Consider the following 20,849-nt stretch of genomic DNA (forward strand, 5'->3'; position numbering starts at 1 on the left):
CTATTCTGCGTCCCCTTTTCTCTCAGTAACGTTCTTTGTTTTGTGGCCTTGGTGCGTGAGAGGGGGTAGCATTGCCTATCTAGGGTGCCCAGAGGGGTATTTAATTTTCCCAGGCTTCTGGGTAGGGGCTCAAGCCACTGTCAATTATTCAGAAGGAAACCCATGATATCCAGCCTTGGCCCTGTTTCTTGATGCCAACACCTGGCTGAGGGGATACATAAGAAAACTCCATTCTGCACCTAAAGGGAAATGCTTCGGGTGGATAAGCTGGCTCAGAAGCTGTGTCCCACAAAGGGATTAGTTTTGGTCCACTCCTATCTTGCCTCTGTTTGACTAAGGATGCGCTGGCTAACCAGGCCGTGGTTTGGGGCACTGGAAGTGCATTTGCTGTTAGGCCTCTTGCAGCTTGTGTTCACTAGGAAACAGATGCATTTTAAAAACTTGAGGCCAACTCATGTAAAAAAATCCTAGTATAGATGAGGCAAGGTGTAGTTTTAACATGTGTAAGTGGGAGAATGGTCCCACTATTATGGGGAATCTTCCTGGCTTCTGTACATCGGTGGAATCAGATAATGAAAGAATCTGAGTCCTCGCTCCAGCTACCTTTACCCACAGGCTTGCCTGACCTCAAGGACTCCCCTTCTGCTTTCCCATGCAGCAGAGTCCTCATAACCCTGACAAGGCTGGGCCCAAGATTCCTTAACACAGTCTTGTCATGGTCAATTAGGACAGGGACTAGAGCGGCCCCACTCCAGGGTACTCTCTCTGCACCGGCTGCTTCCCTGACCCACTGATCTCTACATTAAGTTCAAGCCAAATACAATTTATTAGACAGCAACTGTAAGAAAAATAAGGGAAAAAAGGAAGAGGGTTAAAGGAAACAAGTAGTCCTGCCCTGCGGGCTCGGGGGCACCACAACTGGCTGTCACTGGGGCATAAGGAAAGTTCACAGTCTGTTCCTCACACATCCCAGCCTCCCTTCCAGGCCCTGGTTGGACTGCGGTGACGCTGCATGTCAGACGCTGCTCTGGCGGCCACATGCCCTCAGGCTCTAGGTGTCAGGACCCTTCTCCCCAGCATCCGCCCTCCGAGTCCGGCCTGCAAGTTCTCTTGTCTGGTGACATCTCCTTGCACCAGGCCCTCTGCTCAGGGCCCCCCTTGGTCTCCCCAGCTGCTCACCGCGCTCGGGTCCAGTGTTACTTGTGGCACGGCTGGTGCCCGCCATCCCAGCTCTAGCCCCACAGCTCCCTCCTTTAGCTCACCCCTGGCTCTAGGGTCGCCAACTTTCTAATAGCAGAAAACTGAACACCCCTGCCCCGTCCCTTCTCCGAGGCCCTGCCCCTGCCCCCTTCCACCATTGCTCGCTCTCCCCCACCCTCACTCACTTTCACCAGGCTGGGGCAGGGGGTTGGGGTGCGGGAGGAGGATGAGGACTCTGGCTGGGGGTGCGGGCTCTGGGGTGGGGCCAGGGATGAGGGGTTTGGGGTGCAGGAGGGGGCTCAGGGCTGGGGCAGAGGGTTGGGGTGCGGGAGGAGGATGAGGACTCTGGCTGTGGGTGTGGGGTCTGGGGTGGGGCCAGGGATGAGGGGTTTGGGGTGCAGGAGGGGGCTCAGGGCTGGGGCAGAGGGTTGGGGTGCGGGAGGAGGATGAGGACTCCGGCTGGGGGTGCGGGCTCTGGGGTGGGGCCAGGGATGAGGGGTTTGGGGTGCAGGACGGGACTCTGGGCTGGGGCAAGGGGCTGGGGTGCGGGTGAGGGGTCCCGGTGGCACTTACTGCAGCTCCCGGTAAGCGGCTGCCAGGTCCTTGCAGCCCCGAGGCCCATGGGTGGCCAGGGAGGCTCCATGCGCTGCCTTCGTGCCCGCCGGCACTGCCCCCACAGCCTGGCACTTTTCAGACACCTCAAGGCTCACGCCTGAACCATGAGATGCCCTCGTTTGAAGACAGGCTGCCCGGCTCCCCCCCCCCACATCCCTTCCTGCCCCACAGCGGGGCCGGGGGGGTGCTTGTGCCCGGCTGAGGGGAGAGAGGGGCCGGCTGGGGTCACGGGGCAGGGCTGGGAGAGCGAGGGAGGCAGAGGGAGCTGAGCAGGGGGCTGGGCGGGGCTGGGATTGGGGAGAATAGAGAACAAGAAGCTGGAGGGGAGAGCAGGGGGCTTTAGGGGTGGGGAGGTGCAGAGAGGAGGCGGGGAAGCAGGGGGTTTGGGGCTGGGGAGAGAGAGGAGGTTGCGGGGATCAAGGGGCTTTGAAGGGGAGGGTGGAGGTGCCTGAGGGCAGGAGTTGCTCAGGGCCAGTGGGTGCCTGGGGTGGATGGCTAATCCCGTTAGGATCCCTTGATGAGGGGGCAGGGCTAACTCATTGTGAACAGGGGGTTAAAAAGTCCGCCTGTGACGTGACCGGGGGGTCAGCAAACAGGGGAGTTTTGCAAGGGAATTTCGAGCGGGAGCAGGAGCGGGAGCCAGCTATTCCTAATAAACGTTGTCTAAATTTATGCCAATAACTGCTCCCCCCCCAGTAAAACACACACACACAAAGACCAAACAAACAAAAAACCAGCAAGAGTAACATGAATTCTGGTTATTACCAGCAGGAGAGTGAGTTTGTGTGTGTGTGTGTGTTTTGGGGGGGGGAGGGGGTGAGAAAACCTGGATTTGTGCTGGAAATGGCCCACCTTGATTTTCATACACATTGTAAGGAGAGTGGTCACTTTGCATGGGCTATTACCAGCAAGAGAGTGAGTTTGTGTGTCGGGGGGGCGGAGGGTGAGAAAACCTGGATTTGTGCTGGAAATGGCCCAACTTGATGATCACTTTAGATAAGCTATTACCACCAGGAGAGTGGGGTGGGAGGAGGTATTGTTTCATGGTCTCTGTGTATATAATGTCTTCTGCAGTTTCCACAGTATGCATCCGATGAAGTGAGCTGTGGCTCATGAAAGCTTATGCTCAAATAAATTGGTTAGTCTCTAAGGTGCCACAAGTCCTCCTTTTCTTTTTGCGAATACAGACTAACACGGCTGCTACTCTGAAACGAATTCTGGCAGAAGTCCAGCAGCAAAGTTGGGGGGTGTGTGTGTGTGTGTGGGGGGGGAATCCAGTTCATTGCACCCAGTGCAGCGTGTATGACTACCTGCTCTATGAGGTTCAGTGCAAGCCGCTCCTGGCCCTCAGAAACCAGCTACAGGCTCTGGAGAGCAGAGGGGCTGAACTGGTGGAGGGAAGGGAGCCAGAGAGCAGGGGTGGAGGGTGGAGCTCCCCTTGGGGAGGCTGGCCCCCTGCCCTGCCTCTTTCCGGCTGAGGACATGCCTCCGCTTGCCGCTCTCAGTGGAGGCCTGACAGCTTGGCTCCTCTCTCCCATGGCCCTGGCTGGGGTGGGGGGGTCGGGGCTGAGAGCTTGGTTGGGGCAGGAGGCGGGGGCTGAGAGCTCGGCCCCAGCCAGAGTCAGGCTCTCAGCCTCGACCGGGACTGCGGCAGAGCTCTTGGCCCTGGCTGGAGCTCCGAGTCTGGAGCCCCTCCCCAGTTCTACCCCTTCCACCTGTGGCCCCAGCCATTGCCCCACCCCATTCCTTCCCTTCCCCTGCAGTGCCACCCCCATTCCACCCATGGCCCTGTCCCCGTTCTGCCCCTTCCCCTATGGCCCTGCCCCCATTCCGCCCCCACTCCGCCTCTTCTCCCCCGAGACCTCTTCCCCTGCTAGCTCCTTCACCTCCCCCAGCCCCCCGCTGCGGCCCCGAGACCGGACAAGCTGGAGCCTTGGCAGGGAGTGAGAGCTCCTCCACCCCCAGGGCTGTGGCAGGAGGAGATTTTTCTGGGGGCCCCAAATCTGCTGCTGCCTCCCCACCCCCGGCCACGCGAGGTTTACCAGCCTACATTACATGCCGCCAATGACTGTACATAGAGGAGACTTTCCAGGGTATACCACAGTGGTCCGACCCCCGGTCTAACAGCCTCTGTGCTGTTGAGGAGGATGAACATTTTGGGGAAGGAGAACATCACGCTGGAGAGGAGGAAAATGATCCCATAGTTTGGACCCTCCTTGCAGGTGATGACATGGTAGCCTCACACTGAGGGGGGGGCCATGTTATTAGGGGGGGCCCATGTTATTAGGAAGAGACAGGTAATAGTAGTGGGGGCTTCAATGATTAAAAATATAGATAGTTTGGTTTGTGATGACCAGGAGAACTACATCTGAACATATATAAAATAAGCTTTCAAATGATACATGATGTGGGTGTGTGTATGGTGGGTACATTAAACTCCAAAACGATGGCCCTTTTTGGAGAGTTGCCGCATACCTATTTTAGGAGGTGGGGCATTTCTCTCCTGTAGTCCTTTAAATTACATGTAGTGACTTGGGACATTACAGACCCAGGTCTGGTGAAAGGGGCTATAACCAGTAAGGTTGTGAAAATAACTGGATGCATTTTCCAGTGATATGTCACCTGACATGGTGAGTCATGCACAGGGCCGTAGGTGTAGCTGAGCATCCAGAGCCCCCTTGGAAATACGGCCACGTGTGCCAAATACTGCCAGGGTGCATTAGAGTCTTTACACTTTACAAGGGTCAAACTCCTATTAACCGCAGCCTCCCAGCCATTGATTTCAATGCGCGCTGCAGGTGCGCCTCATGTCTCAGAATTTGGCCATTCCATGCAAGCCGGCTGCCTTTGCTTGGTGTTCAGATAGATTTGATGGGAATCGGCACGATGGGTGACCGAGTTAGGGGCTGTCTTGGGATCTAGCAACTGAGATCCGATGGGTCATGAGTGTGAGCCTCCTACTATCTAGCGGTCAGTAGCTCCGAAGAGCAGTTTGGATATTTTATTTGTAATTAAATGGAAAAGTGAGTTTGAGGTCTAGGATTTTGGTAAGGTCCGTTTGATATAAACCTCTTTTATTTCAAGGATGTAATTTTTATGGAGAATGAAGAAAACGTATGAGACAGAAATGTAGTGATAGTCTTTCTAGCTAAACACAGCTTTTCATATTTCCGGTTCTTTCTGTCTATCTTGTAAGCATGTGGTTGAGAAATTGTATAGAATGACTATGTAGCCCTAATAAATGATGACACGGTATCATTTTTTCACATTGATAATGTTTAATTGAGCGTCATGCGTATGTTTTAACAATTAACACAGGTTCTTTCCCAAAATGAGCTATGCAGAAGTTTCTCCCAGAAGCTCCTCTCTTTCATTAAGGGATTGATGTGATCTGCAGTAGAGCTGCCTACGTTCAATTATAACCTTACAAAGACACCAAATAATTGTACTACACAAAATTACTAGTCAGCACAAGCCTGTTGAAATAAGCAACCCATGTACCCCAAGCTGCAGGGCTAATGAACACATTTCATACGTACAATCTAAAAGTTAGGATTACAGGGATGAAGAATCAGTTAGCGGAGCACCTCAGAAGGCCACAGATCCAGCTGATACAAGTTCAAGAGTCCAAGAGAACCCAAAACAGGGCAATAAACAGGATCTTTTATATTCCACCTTTTGTGACTTATTGGATATATAACTATACTGACCACCTTCCGTGACCATAATAAGATAAGATTGATACCTGCCTATTATCCATATGTGGCCTTTTGGGTTTTCATAACTACAACTTAATCATTAATATTAATAAGCTAGCTCATTCATTTCTTAATAATCTCGTAATAATTCCAATACATGAATGCAGTCCAACTTCCTAGTTACTGCACAGCAACCAGGTTGCTAACGCTCCCCAAAACTCCCTGCCGTGTACTGGCCCTTTCATGATCATTTGTTTAACTTCCCAGAATGAGAGGGCAGAATTTGTGTTCTGCGGTTCTCATTTAATCTAAAATTCCACCTTTAACATAACTACTGCCACAAGGCCTCACACCAATACATCAGGCCTGTAAGCATCGCAAGCTTAATAAACCGGTCAGTTATGTTCACCTACTTGCCCCAATGCACATTCCAAGCCAATAAGCAATATACACCCATCGATTTTATACCGCTATCACGTCATTCTGCCTATAGCAAAGCGTAAAGTCACTCACAAGATGTGGCAGGGTCACGGGTCAACAAATAGACACACACACTTTCTGCTAACTGCAGCTATTACAAGTTTAGATAAACAAGACTCCCATACTTCAATGACGAAAAATTGGAATTTAATGTTAAAGTAAATGGTTCTTGCATACAAAGTACTTCTCTATCCAGATATACAGAACAAGGAGCAATGGTCTCAAGTTGCAGTGGGGGAGGTCCAGGTTGGATATTAGGAAAAACTATTTCACTTGGAGGGTGGTGAAGCACTGGAATGGGTTACCTAGGGAGGTGGTGGAATCTCCATCCTTAGAGGTTTTAAGGCCTGGCTTACCAAAGCCCTGGCTGGGATGATTTAGTTGGGCTTTGAGCAGGGGATTGGACTAGATGACCTCCTGAGGTCTCTTCCATCCCTAATCTTCTATGATTCTATGATACCAGAATATTATAAAATTAAAAAAAACTGTTGACCATAATGTAACTGTACCCAGACTGTGCATTTAAAATCAAACATGGCAGTGTACATTAAATACCTCTGCACTTTAGTTAGCTCTCGTGGTGTCTGGGCATGATGGAGCCCACCAAATGTGTTATGCGCCTCTATGATGTTCTGTCGTGAACCAAATCTGGCACGTTCTGAAGTAGGCTGCCAGTAATGGACAGGTCTGATGCCATCCCACCATTGTGTTTTAGGTCTTCCAGGTTTTTTTTTAATATCCTGCTTTCGTTGGGTTAAAGTCAAAGATAATTCTCACAGGGAAATTGGCATCAGATCATAACCTTTTATAAAAATGGTATTTACTAATGCCTTTCTTTGCTCTTCATCTGGCTATTTCTTGCTGAGTGAGTTAATCTTTCATAAGATGCTCACAGCAGGGAATTTTTTTCTTTATACGCTAACACACAGGCAGGTGAATTGTATCACTGTAGTTGGGAAAGCTACAGGGCTCTGACGTTATAATGAGGCAACTTCACTACTGTACACTGATATGAATAGTCTTATGTTTCTCTGAGTTCTATGAGAGATTAAATATAGTTTACCTTGGATGATTATCTTCCTAAATCAAAATACAAGAATAATATTTGAAAACACAGTTGTTTCATACACTTTCAAACTAGAACAATGAATTTGCTATCAGGCTTTGAATCTTTCATTCTGACTAATTTAGAACACCTTTTCCAGCTCAGAGAGGACATCCTTTTTCGTAATTTGTTTCCACTGAGAAGGGATCTCCCCTTTGCCTTCAAATTTCCCACAGTGCCAACGCTCTAGCTCTGCCCTGAAATGACACACAAACCATTTCCAGTAAGGCTGCACAGAGGTGTCAGGTGTGATGCTCCATTTGGAATGACGAGGTCCTGCATCCCGATAATTCTTGTATGGAATTTTACGGTCTTCACCCAGCACCAATAAGCAATCACTTGCGACAAGACTTGAACAAATGTCAGTAACTAGATGATTTGTTTTATGCCATTGGATGCCAGTTGTAGCTTGAGGACGATGGAAAGAAAGACTGTGATCTCCATCATGGTTCAATATGGTATTTGTGCAAAGAGCTTTGCAAAAGGGACACTGCTCCCAGCACCCACAGAGCTGTTCAGCTAATATTTTGTGTGGTTTTTTTTCAAATGGCTCCATGCCAATGACAGCAAAGTCTTTTTTCAGATTTTCTAGCACAGGATCCAATGCTTTACTCATTGCTTCCTTAAGAAATTCTACATCTGTCGTCTCCTGATGTTCAATGCTTTTCAGATCACTTCTGGGAAGGTCTAAGACATCTCCCAGTCTTCTGCAAAATTCATCTAACCATAAGGATACATTGCCACTTCTATCTTTGACAACTTTAGTTGAGTCACGAATAGCTGCATGAACAAGATTCTGGAAATGATCAAGGGAAATATCCAAGAAATCCTTCAATCTTTGATCTTTCTTGTCTAAACAATAATCATCAACACACTTCTTGATAAAGTTCTCGAAAAAGTTCTTTGGGAAATGAATGTATTGCCTGTATTTCTCAAAGTTTTCTTCCTCTGCCAGGGATTTCAGAATATAGATTTCTAGTTTGGATCTATTGGCGTTGAGGGCAGGATGGTTAGACCGCATCTCATTGGCTACATTAATGGCAGTCTTGTCATAGACTGCCTGGCGGAGAGCTTTAGAAAGCTTGGTGCATAAGAAATCAGCAAATGTTGTGATGGATGTGGCTCCTTGACAGGAAATCTGAAAACATTTAAAGAAATCTTCTCTCTTACTTTCCAGATAGATTGTTGGATCATTTGCTTTTTTAAATGCTGTGTGCATGTTTTTAAATCTTTCTGCTGCCATTTTACACAGATGCAAGGATAAATCTATCTTGTAGTCATCATTAAATGTGTATTTTGAGTCATTGGCTGCAGATGATTCTGTACCTCGCCTTACTTCCCGCAATATTTCATGAATGTAACTTCGATTGTAATCCATTTTCTGCTGCTCTTTCTTGTCTATGTTTGCTTTGACAGCCTGACTAATGCTATCGGTAACTTGCCGAATGTTGCTTTTGTCGCATTCATCTAAATTGTGCCTGAAAAGGAACATTTTTTTCTTCATGCTGATATGTTTAGAAAAATCAACAGAAAACGTATTCTTTTTTGGGAAATCCTTAATTTTTCCTAATAAATTAGTCTGTTTAAAATGCTCTAGAAGGATATTTTCTACATCAACATTAATATCAGACTCTTCAGCCTGTGGAGCATTTGAAGCCACTTCAGTCACCCACTCGATCCACAACGAGTTAAAGTTCGCTCTCAGTTCTGCTTCACCTAGTTCCTGGCCTTTTAAAGACAGAGCCAACTCTTTGCTTCTTGTCAGAAGCTCATTTTCATATTCTGACTTCTTTTCATCCAGTTTGCTTTGGTTCTTCTTTAGTTCTATAAGTTCTTCAGACTTCCTCTTAGTTTCAACAATGAGTGACTCTTTCAGATCTCTCAGTTTCAGTTCAATACTTCCTTTCCACTGAATCAACATTTCAGAGTCTTTGTCTTCACTGAAATACTTTTCTAGGCCCTCCATTATGACACCATAATTTCCTTGAATTTGCTCTTCAAGGTTTCCTTTGGTGACTGAGTGCACTTCTCCATTCCTAATTCGATTCGTAAGTCTCATTTGCAAATCTAGTACGTGACTTCTCAACTGCCAGGTCCATTGGCTAAACATTATTTCTAGCTTCTTGTACGTTGCAATCTCCAGTGTATTCTTGAAGCTGAAAATAAAATTTTCATTTAACAAAGCATTCCACAGATCACTAATGCGGACTTTTAAACCTGACAGCCTTAAAACACTGCCCTGAGATTCTTTTTTGGCAGCCAAGAGAATCTTGCTTTTTAGTTCCTGCACATTTTGGCTGTAGCTGGGGTTTGGAGGTGCCATTGGTGGGTTCCCTTCCCAGAGGTGAGCAAAGTAATGAATGTGGGTGTTCACATCAAATCGGATAACGTCACTAAAGCAAGTTACATCACAGAACTCTTGCTGAGCTGCTGTAACAGTCATTTCATCTAGTTTTTCCTGAAAGCGTCTTTGTCCTTCCATATTCTGTTCTTTTGCAGTTATTTCTCCAACATTCTGGTGCACAAACAAACAGCTTGGGGAGAGCTTTACTTGCTTCATTCTCAGAAATGCCTGGACAGCGATCTGCAGGACATCTTGCATTTCGGAAGGGTTTTCACCAAAAATATTTATCACAGTCATATTACCAATACCAATAACGAAGGTGGCTAGCTCGTTATCATGATTAAATGACCGTTTATTAGCCATCTCCATAGCCCGGAGCCCTTCTGTATCAATGACTAGTATATAACTAAAGTTCAAATCCTGTTTGAGGTTCTCCTCCACTTTAATCAGTTGCATGAATGCTCCTCTGGTGCATCTCCCTGAACTGACACTAAACTGAAGACCAAACATGGCATTTAGCAATGTTGACTTTCCAGTGCTCTGGGTGCCAAGCACTGAAAGAACAAACACTTTTTCGTCTCCTAACTTCTCAATTAATTTGTCCAAAACTGCTCCAACCCATTTTAATGGCACGTATGACGCATCACCGTCCATCAGCTCAATGGGATAACCTGAAACCATCAGGTCAGCTGCAATCTGAGGTAGTGCAAGAAAACATTCATCCTGTTGTTTTATTGAATCCAGAGCCTCATAAATCTGAGCTACCTCTCTCAAAATGTGTTCAAGGCCAATTGTAGAATCAATTATCGTATTTGAGAGTGTTTCTAATTTATTTAGCAAAGCATTTTTCGAGTCATCATTTTCTCCTTTTTTCTTTATTTCCAGGATTTGAGACCACAATCTGTGGTATTTTTGGTGAAGTTCTGCAAGGCAATCAGAGGACAAGTCATCCATAAATACTTTCATCCACTGTAGGAAATATTTTTTGGTGGCTTCTGGATGTGACTGGAGAAATTCAAGCACTGACTTCATTAGATCATTGAGAGGGAATGCTCTTTTTAACTGATTGCTTCGTATTGCATGCTTTTCTGACTCAACTTGGCTCCGGTGCTGCTCAATGCTTCTGTTTCTTTTCTCCTGCAAGCGGGTAAGTTCCTTGTCCTTTTGACACCACTTGTGCCACAATTCTCCTTGCAGAGGCAACAGTTTTGACTTTATCTCATATAAATTAGTCTTGTTCAAGAGCGTCATCAGAAACTGTGCCATTGTCTTGGCTTTCGTGCACTCTTCTTCATCTTCATCAATGACAAAACCTTGCTGACGAGCAATATTTGCACTGTTCTCAAGACTGCAAGTTATGTTTGAACCTGCTAGTAAATCCCTGATTGTTGTCATCAGTTCATCTATTAATTCTGCTTCATTTCTGTTTTTGATGGCTATTTTTATGTTCTGTCTGGATTTGCCAGCAACAATGTTCTCTTTTTCAGCAAAAAGACAGATCAAAGGTTTTTGAGATTTCCAGAGGTCATGTATAATTTTCATGTCTCTCTTATCATTTTGATCAACATCTGATATGAGAACCACATTAACAGAAGAAATTTCCTGTAAAAATTTGACCTGTTGTTCATGCTGCCTTGCATCTCCATGCAGATTAGTGAATGCGACGCAGTTGTCAAATCTGTCATCGTCTCTCCCACCTGGACAATACCAGAAGATTTCCACAACCCCTTTCATCAGGAGACAATCTTTGCTGCTGCCTTTACAATGACGGTGGAAAAAGATGTCATGTTTGTGATTACTTAGCAGAGCATTCAGGATCTGGGATTTTGAAGAAGAAGAATGACCAATCCGTATGAAGGACACCATGGGCATAGCTGCCTGATAAATCAATTTTTTATAATTTTTAAACCTAGTCTCCCTTCCTGATTTCTCAGCACCCTTCCAGCTCTTTGTCACTTGGCTAAGGGACCAAAGAGGGAATTCTATTTGTGAAGTACAAGGATTTGGCACCAGAAGTGGGAGTGCAAACTGGCAGAAAGCGAGCTTTGTTGAAAGATATTGTCTCATGAAATCATCTGCACAATGAAAAATTGCCATCTGGATGTCCATTGGGTGTATGTGTGCTTGATCTGTAACAGATTCATTGGTTGCATGACTGATATCATTAAAAAAGTCATCAAATGTATCTGAGGATCCACTCTCATTTTCTAGGGTGGTCAGTGTATTTGTTGTTCCTTGTTTAGATTTTATGTCATCTTTGTAAATGAGGTATCTTACCCGATAGTCCACCATCAACAGCTTTTGCAAAAAGTAAAATGGCAGCTCACATTCGGTGCTGGGCTGGCTGTCATGTAAAGAGGTCTTGTAAATGACATAGAAGTCTGCTGTCCCCATTTTCCTTGGATAGCAACTTTCAAGTCCAAGTCTCTTCAGTAAATTGAGAAACTCTTGGTTTTCAATAGCTTCGTACATTTTAACATTGCTGGATTTCACTTCAGGTTTTGATTTTGGTTGATTTGAAGGTTTTGTTCCTCGGCAGATGCCTTCTAATTCTTTTATTATACCCTGTTTCTTCAACTCATCATTTGTGGCTTCAAAGTCCCCATTTTTGAGGCAATTCAGGTCTGTTTCCAGTATGTCCCAATCACTGCATGCACTGTGCTTTTTAAGGACATTTGACATTTCAGTGGACAATGAGTTTCCCATTTGATGTTTCATAAAAGCTAAACGTCTGTTCTTTTCCTCTGGAGACATGTCTTTACATTCAAATGTTACAGTCAGACCCACCAACAGCAGGAAAGCCTGAGCTCTGGAAACATCCTGAGCCCTAAGCGTCAAATATTCCTCCTGTGCTGTTTGCATTTCCTGCAATATGAAGTTAATTTCTGGGCACCCGAGGAGATACTGAAAAGTGTGACTGTCCACCCGGTATCCTGCGCTGGCTGCAATGGAGAGCAATAACAGCTCTATGTCTGTCTGCTTTCTCTCCCGTAGAGCCTGCAGAAAGGAAGACAAAGCTAAGCTCACATTTAAGGTGGCCTTTACCTTTGCTACTTGCACTGCTGCTGCAGAGGACATATGGTCATAAGTAACTTCCTGTATGTAATTCTTCATTTCCTGTAGGACTTGAGTAAAATCAGCAAATTCAGAGAGAAAGGTATTTTTTTGCTGCTTCTTTTCTTCATGAAAGATCCACTGCATAATGGAGGAAGATTTGGGGAAATTCTTAACTGAATAGACATGAGGGTCCAGAAGGCAGCGCACTAGAGATTTGATGTATTCAGTATTTTGTGCAGGCGAATCTTTGCACAGTGAAACTGTATTTTCCAGGAAATCTTGAAGCACCTTATCCGACAGGCAAATGTTAATCCATGTACTGTAGTTCTGAGTTTTTGCAGTCAGCTTTTGTTTGAAATTGTTCAGTGTCACCAGCTGTTCTTCATCCCCAGTGACTTCCCAGGTCTTCATTTCCTCTAGGAATGATCTGGCCTCATCCACTGCACTGACTAATCCCTCTCCAAACAAAGTACCGACGCTTTGGTTAGTTAGGACTTCGTAGGCATCTCTGAGGCTGCTGCTGACTTGATGAACATCACTAAAATCTTGTCTGTGATTGGACAGGACTATCTCCCACACAGGAATTAGCTGAAAGCCTCGGTCAATGACACTCCAGGTTTTGTTACTGGCCAGTAGCCCAGATTTCCATGCTGTGAGTGAATCCACTCCAGGTGGGCCTCCTGTCTTGGTCACAAACAGCTGAGTCTCTGTTTGGATTTGTTTTCTATCTGTGCCCTGAAATGAGGCTTCAGAACCTGATTTTGATGCAGTAACACCAGCGGCAACGCTCCAACCAAAGCCACTATAGCTGCCCCCAACATAAGAGCTGAGCGCATCAGATGTTTGTTTCTTCACCTCGTCCAGCTGCTCTGCCCGGAATCCCTCAGAAGACGCTTTCCACCAGAATATCCCACCCAGGTGAAGGGGGCCCTGGTTTACATGAGACCCAAATCGGTTGAAGAAACTCCCGCCCCTGCTCTTCAGCATGTTGAGCTTGTCTGGCTCTGGGGTGTGACTCAAAAGCTGCTCGATCTCTTTTAACTCTTGCAGCGCTGCACTGGAAAGTCGAAGCTGAGCCTTGGGGAAGTAGCATGAGGCCAGTGGGATGTAGTTGTACTTGGTGGTGCAAATGTAGGTGTGTTCAGAGCGGGACCTGTGGGTTTGTTCGGACCCTGAAGAGCTGCTGTAATCTGTGCTGGTTTCAGCACTAAACCCCCAAAATCCACCCTTGGCTGTGACGCTAATGCTGAAACCCAGATTTTCCATGGTCCTGGTGAACGAGGACTCTGCTTCAGCAGATGAAAACTCCTTCTTCTCAAACAACGGCCCTTGCTGTGGACCAAAGAGCTCAAACCCTTCTGGGATGTCTATGAGCTGCTCTCGCTTCTCCACCATCTCTGCAAGCTTGTTGGTTTTGTAAATGCCCTGCAGGGCCAGCCCTCCTGATGCCCATCTCAAAAGGTCCTTGTCAGGGAGATTCTCACTCTGGGACACTGACTCCTCCAGGAGGTCTAATTCTTTGTGCACATTCTCTATCGCTTCCTTCAAACACTTCTCAGGTGGTGCCCAATACTCTGGGGCTATGTCCATAACTCCCTGCAGCTCCTCCTCTTTCTTTCTTACAGCTTCCTCGTGGCGGCTTCTGCCTTTCTCCTGCATTTCTTTCAATCCCTGAAGTGCCAATTTAGCCTGCTCCTGCTTCTTCTTTAGCATCTCCAAGCGCTCCCCCTGCAGCTGCTTCATTGTTGTCTTGCTCTCTGCTATGTTAAGTAGGGTTCGGAGAGCCTGCTTTTCCCATGGGTGCTCTACTTCACACTCCAGCTTTAAGTAGTCTTCATATCTTAGGTGTTTCAAAGCATGTGCGGAGGTAATCCCCAATTTGTCTTGTAGTTTGGGCAGCCAGTACTGTGTACTCAGTCGCACTTCATCGAGTCTCTGCCCCAGTTCTTCCATCTTGGTGTGTGTTTCCTTCACAGGGGCGCCCTGAACTGGATCATCATGGTTTATCTCCTCTGCAGAGAAGGATTTAAACATAGGGAACATATTTCTGTCACTTCTTCATGAAAACATTTACCCTCCATCAGATCATATCCTGAATCTTGATGTACTGAAGTATTCTGACATTTTACCAGCGCTCACCCTGGAAAAATTAAAATATTGCGATCCCTATCCTATCCCCCAAACCCAATACACACTGCACTAATCCAAACCACTATCTATGCACTCGCCCCATAGGACTAAGGGTGGACTGGCCATTCCTTGTCAGTAGGGTGACCAGATGTCCTGATTTTATAGGGACAGTCCCAATATTCTGGGCTTTGTCTTAGATAGGCACCTATTGCCCCCCATCCCCTGTCCTGATTTTTCACACTTGCTATCTGGTCACCCTACTCTTCAGCAAAGTCTATGGTCCTTAATTGTCTATAGTTTTGCTCTATCTACCCATGCCTGTTGTTTTATTAATTTCTCCAACATGCAATCTTTCCTTAGACTTCCATTTTCTTTTTTCTGGTTATTTTATCCCTCTTTCCTCCCTTTTTAATGACTTTCCTTTTATTTTTTTTAAAGAATTCACTATTCTATTTTGTTACCTTCCTTTTTTAAGTAGTACTCTCTCCATCCCTCATTTGATTTTCCTATTAAGTTGTATTACACTGTACCTAGAAGCCCTAAGCAAGTTCAGGTTCCAAGTGTGATAAGAGCTTGTGTGTGGAACTCAGGGACAGACAGATTAAATGATTTGCCCAAGGTCCAGAGGTGAAAGTAAGCTGGTATGGTCCGGCATGGCGTATCAGCAAGAGCCGGTACACCATTGACCGTACTGGCTTCCCCAGGTTGGTGATTTAAAGGACCTGGGGCTCCTGACAGCGGTTGGAGCCCCGGGCCCTTTAAATTGCCGCCAGAACCCCACAGCCAGAGCCCCTGGGTAGCGGCGGGGCCGGGAGCCCCGGGGCTCAGGCAGTGATTTAAAGGTCCTGGGGCTCCTGGCAGTGGCTGGAGCCCTGGGCCCTTTAAATCGCTGCCAGAGCCCTACTGCTGAAGCCCTGGGGTACCGGCGGGAATTTAAAGGGCCCTAGGCTCCGTTGCGGTGGTGGTGGCTGGGAGTCCCTGGCCCTTTAAATCACTGGCAGAGACCTGGGCCTCTGCCACTACCCGAGGGCTCTGGCAGCGGAGCTGGGCTGTGATTTCAAGCAGTGGTTCTCAAGGCCGGTCCACCGCTTGTTCAGGGAAAGCCCCTGGCGCGCCGGACCAGTTTGTTTACCTGCCGCATCCACAGGTTCGGCCGATCGTGGCTCCCACTGGCTGCGGTTCGCTGCTCCAGGCCAATGGGGGCTGCGGGAAGGGCGGCCAGCTCGTCCCTTGGCCCGCGTCGCTTCCCGCAGCCCCCATTGGCCTGGAGCAGCAAACCCCGCCCAGTGGGAGCCACGATTGGCCGAACCTGCGGACGCTGCAGGTAAACAAACCGGTCCGGCGCGCCAGGGGCTTTCCCTGAACAAGTGGGGGACTGGCTTTGAGAACCACTGATTTAAAGGGCCCGGGGCTCCGGCCGCTGCTACCACAGCCGGAGCCCCGGGCCCTTTAAATCTTGATTTAAATCCCCGGGCCCTTTAAATCAGTGGTTCTCAAAGCCAGTCCACCGCGTGTTCAGGGAATCTTGATTTAAAGGGCCTGGGGATTTAACGATTCCGCCTCTTCCGCTTGAGGCCCTGCCCACTGCTCGGGACTCCAGTGTACCGGTAAGTCCTTTAAGTTACTTTCACCCCTGCCACGGTCACACAAGGAATTAAACCCAGAACTCTCAAGTCCCATGCTAGTACCTTTACCAGAAGCTCATCCTTTCATTCCTCACTTGTCCTTTCTTTCTTATTTTCTGGCGTGCCCGTGTCCGTCCTCCCCTCCCTCCAACAAATTTCTATTTGGTCTTTTATGTTCCTATTTTTGTCTCTGGTGTTTCTATTTCTCTTTCACTTTCCCATTCTCTTCTGTTTCTTGGCCACCCCTCATCTGTCTTCCCCCTTAGTTCTACCTCCATCAGTCCCCTTGTCTTCCACAAAGGACCACAATCTCTATTCCCTCCTTCCAGGGCACTCAAATTCTGCTGTGTCTCATTCTGTATCCATCTTCATTCTTTCCTTCTCTTCTCTGGGGACAAGTGTGGTGCAAAAAGTTCCACATTTCTCACATCCCCTCTTCCCTTCTAGTCCCATGGGAAACACAGACATTCCAGAAACTGGTTTACATGGGCAGTAAGTATAGAAGGTGCTGAAATAAATGCAGGAGAGAAGTATCATCTTTCATTCAGTATCAAAAGGTTGAATCCCACCCCCAGCTGACCATGAAGTAAGCCTCTGTCACCCACTTATTACATTTTGAAATACCTCTGTGCTTTCCCCCATGCTGTCCCACGCACTTGGGAAGCGTTCCCCGTAAACATCAGCAAACCTAACTCACTAGCCTCCTTCAGAACCCTCCTTTGCCATGAGGCCCACAAAAACCGTGACAACGGGTAGGGTGCTGGTGTGCTGAAACCGCTGCCTGTCTGTGTTTCCTTGTGCTCCCACGGCAGCCTGTCGGTGCCCATCTGTTGTCTCTTGTCTTCCACGTAGATTGTCAGGTGTTTGGGGCAGGGACTCTTTTTTCTCTGTCTGTACAATGCCTGGCACAATGGGGCCCTGGCTCATGCCCAAAGCTCTAGGCACCACGATAACACAGCTAATAAATAATAATAAAAGTAAAGCCTGTCATGAGGAAACTGTTCAGAAAAACCAAACCAGTAAACTGTGGCTTTGGACATGACTCATTTTAGTCCCAAAACTGCCTTTGTTCCACACAGCATTGGCTTCCCCTCACTTCTGCTGCAAATTACTCCCATCAGAAATGAAGGATCAGATGGAGGTAATAGAAAGAATTATCTACAGTACAGGACAAATCCTGCATTTAAAGCTTCCCATGAAATACTTTATGACCTTTGTTTTGGGTCATTGTCACCCTTTTGTGCCATGGTGGTTTCAGACATAGGCACCGACTCTGTTGGGTGCTCCAAAAACATTAGTGGGTCCTTAGCACCCACCGGCGGCCCCACCGATCAGCTCCTTCCCCCCATCCCAGCGCCTCCCACCCACTGCGATCAGCTGTTCTGCTGGAGGGAGGGGAAGGAGCAGGGATGGGACACGCTGGGGGAAGAGGCGGAACTGGGTGGCAAGAAGCGGAGCAGGAAGAGGCGGAGGGTGGGGGATTGAGGGAACGGGTGGAGTAGGGGCTGGGCCTGGGGCGGAGCGGGGATTGAGCACCCCCTGCACAAGGAGGAAGCCGGCGCCTGTGGTTTCAGGAACTCTCAAATTATTAGGAGTAGACCCAGAAGCCGCCTCAGCAGGTCCGACTCCTGCAGCATTGCAGGGGTAGGAGGAAAGATGGGACCCAGCTGGGTCATCCCTTCTCGCAGCACCCCCTGGAGCCAGAACCATGCAAGGGTGTCCTTTGCAGTGCCTCCCCCTTTCTCTTCCCTCCCAAGCGATGAAGGCTGGAGAATTAAAATTTCAGGGAGGAGCCAATCCTTGGAAGCCAGAGAAACTAAACCTGGCAGGTGCAGACATATCAAGAGCCTTAGCAGGTCTTGAACCAGGCACCCTCGGACACTAGTGATGTCATCAGACTGGTAGTCTCTTGCACCAACCCCCTCCAGCCTGTCCCTCCCAGTCACTTCACCTCAGCCTCACTCCACCTGCCTTCCATGAACTCCGCTTCTTCTCCCCAGCCCTACTTCCCTTCCCCCTCTCCTTTCTGGATCACCTTTCCACTCCTGTGTCCTTTCATCTAGCTAATTTCCTCCTAACTGGAGGCCTTGGATGAACAAGGAAAGAAAACAGAAGTAAGGAAACAGAGGTTAACAATGGACAAAGTGTGAATTCACAAGTGGCCTTGTAAATAATACGTAGCTAGTAAATAAGAATTTAAGAATGGCCAGACTGCATTGGACAAATGGTCCACCTAGCCCAGTGTCCTGTCTTCCAACAGTGGCCAGTGCCAGGTGCCCCAGAGGGAATGAACAGAACAGGGAATCATCAAGTGATCCATCTCCTGTCGCCCATTCCCAGCTTCTGGCAAACAGAGGGTAGGGACACTTCAGATCATTGTTTTGCATCCCAGTCCATCTTGGCTAATAGCCATTGATGGCCCTATCCTCCATGAACTCACCTCGTTCTTTTTTGAACCCTGTTACAGTCTTGGCCTTCACAACATCCTCTGGCAAACCGCTACAGGGTAACTGTGTGATGTGTGAAGAAATGCTGCCTTTTGTTTGTTTTCAATCTGCTGCCTATTAATTTCATCTGGTGACCCCTAGTTCTTGTGTTATGAGAAGGAGTAAATAACACTCCCTTATTTATTTTCTCCACACCAGTCAGGATTTTATAGACCTCTATCACATGCCCCCTTAGTCATCTCTTTTCCAAGCTGAAAAGTCCCAGTCTTATTCATCTTTCCTCATACAGAAGCCGTTCCATAACCCTAATAATTTTTGTTGCCCTTTTCTGAACCTTTTCCAATTTCAATATATCTTTTTCTTGAGATGGGGCGACCACATCTGCGCGCAGTATTAAAGATGTGGGCGTCCCATGGATTTATATAGAGGCAACATGATATTTTCTGTCTGATCATCTCTCCCATTCTTAATCATTCCCAGCATTCTGTTCGCTTTTTTGACTGCCGCTGCACATTGAGTGGATGTTTTCAGAGAACTATCCACAGTGACTCCAAGATCTCTTTCTTGAGTGGTAACAGCCATAGGTACCGACTCCCTGGGTGCTTCGGGGATGGAGCACAAACACTGACCATTTATTTGTATCCTTTGTTTCCTATCTTTTAACCAGTTATTGATCCAGAAGAGAACCTTTCCTTTTATCCCATGACAGCTTACTTTGCTTAAGAGCCTTTGGTGAGGGACCTTGTCAAAGGCTTTCTGAAAACCTAAGTACACTGTATCCACTTGTCCACATGCTTGTTGACTCCCTCAAAGAATTCTAGTAGATTGGTGAGACATGATTTCCCTTTACAGAAAACCTGTTGACTCTTCCCCAACAAATGGTGTTCATCTATATTAGATAATTCTGTTCTTTTTTATAGTTTCAATTTATTTGCCTGAAGTTAGGCTTACCAGCCTGTAATTGCCAGGATCTCCTCTGGAGTCTTTTTAAAAAAATTGGCATCACATTAGCTATCCTTGTCTTCTGTTACAGAAGCTGATTTAATTGATAGGTTTCATACCACAGTTAGTAGTTCTGCAATTTCACATTTGAGTTCCCTTAGATCTCTTGCATAAATACCATCTGGTCATGGTGACTTATTACTGTTTAATTTATAATTTTGTTCCAAAACCACCTCTAATGACACCTCAATCTGGGATAGTTCCTCAGATTTGTCACCTAGAAAGAATGACTCGGGTTTAGGAATCTCCCGCACATCTTCAGCCGTGAAGACTGATGCAAAGAATTCATTTAGTTTCTCCGCAATGGACTTATCTTCCTTGAGTGCTCCTTTTGCACCTCGATCGTCCAGTGGCCCCACTGGTTGTGTAGCAGGCTTCCTGCTTCTGATGTACTTAAAAAAATTTTGCTATTACTTTTTGAGCCTTTGGCTAGCTGTTCTTCAAATTCTTTTTTGGCCTACATAATTATATTTTTACACTTCAGTTGCCAGAGTTTATGCTCCTTTCTATTTTCCTCAATAGGATTTAACTTCCACTTTTTGAAGAATGCCTTTTTGCCTCTCACTGCTTCTTTTACTTTGTTGTTTAGCCACGGTGGCTCTTTTTTGGTCCTTACTATGTTTTTCAATTTAGGGTATACATTTAATTTGAGCGTCTATTATGGTCTCTTTAAAAAGTTTCCATGCAGCTTACAGGGATTTCACTTTTGGCGTTGTAACTCCATCATATCCCCCCTTACTAAAGAAGTAGTAAGAAGAAGAGTAATGTGTGATAAGTTTGCAGCTGTAGTTTTGTATTCTAGCACACTTTGTAGCTCATGGACCGCTTGTGATCTATACAGGGCTTGAGTCACAAGATTAGAAGCCAGTCATAAAGCATGTGATACAATGTGGAAAGTAATGTGCGTGTGTTGGTGTGTTTTAGAATATGTACCTAATCTCACAGGTGCCGACTCCATGGGTGCTCCGGGACTGGAGCACCCACGGGCAAAAATTGGTGGGTGCTCAGCACCCACCAGCAGCCCCTGTGATCAGCTCCTCCCCCTCCCTCCCAGCATCTCGCACTCGCCGCGATCAGCTGTTCAGCAGCGTGCAGGAGGCGCTGGGGGAGGAGTGTGGGTGGAGCACGCTTTGGGGAGGGGGAGGC

The 20,849-nt window shown here is 46.9% G+C and overlaps 1 protein-coding gene across 1 annotated transcript in view; it reads right to left on the reverse strand.

Annotated features, from left to right (window-relative positions):
* Positions 1-6,189: 6,189 nt before the first annotated feature.
* LOC141983721 (interferon-induced very large GTPase 1-like) overlaps positions 6,190-20,849 on the reverse strand; it is a 32,765-nt gene continuing 18,105 nt past the window's right edge. The window contains exon 2 of the mRNA XM_074946747.1: positions 6,190-14,511. Within this exon, the coding sequence (XP_074802848.1) occupies positions 7,181-14,452 (7,272 nt within the window). The 5' untranslated portion in view covers positions 14,453-14,511 and the 3' untranslated portion in view covers positions 6,190-7,180. The remainder of the gene's footprint in view (positions 14,512-20,849) is intronic.

This window comes from Natator depressus, chromosome 3 (assembly GCF_965152275.1).
Source record: "Natator depressus isolate rNatDep1 chromosome 3, rNatDep2.hap1, whole genome shotgun sequence".
Lineage (NCBI taxonomy): Eukaryota > Metazoa > Chordata > Testudines > Cheloniidae > Natator > Natator depressus.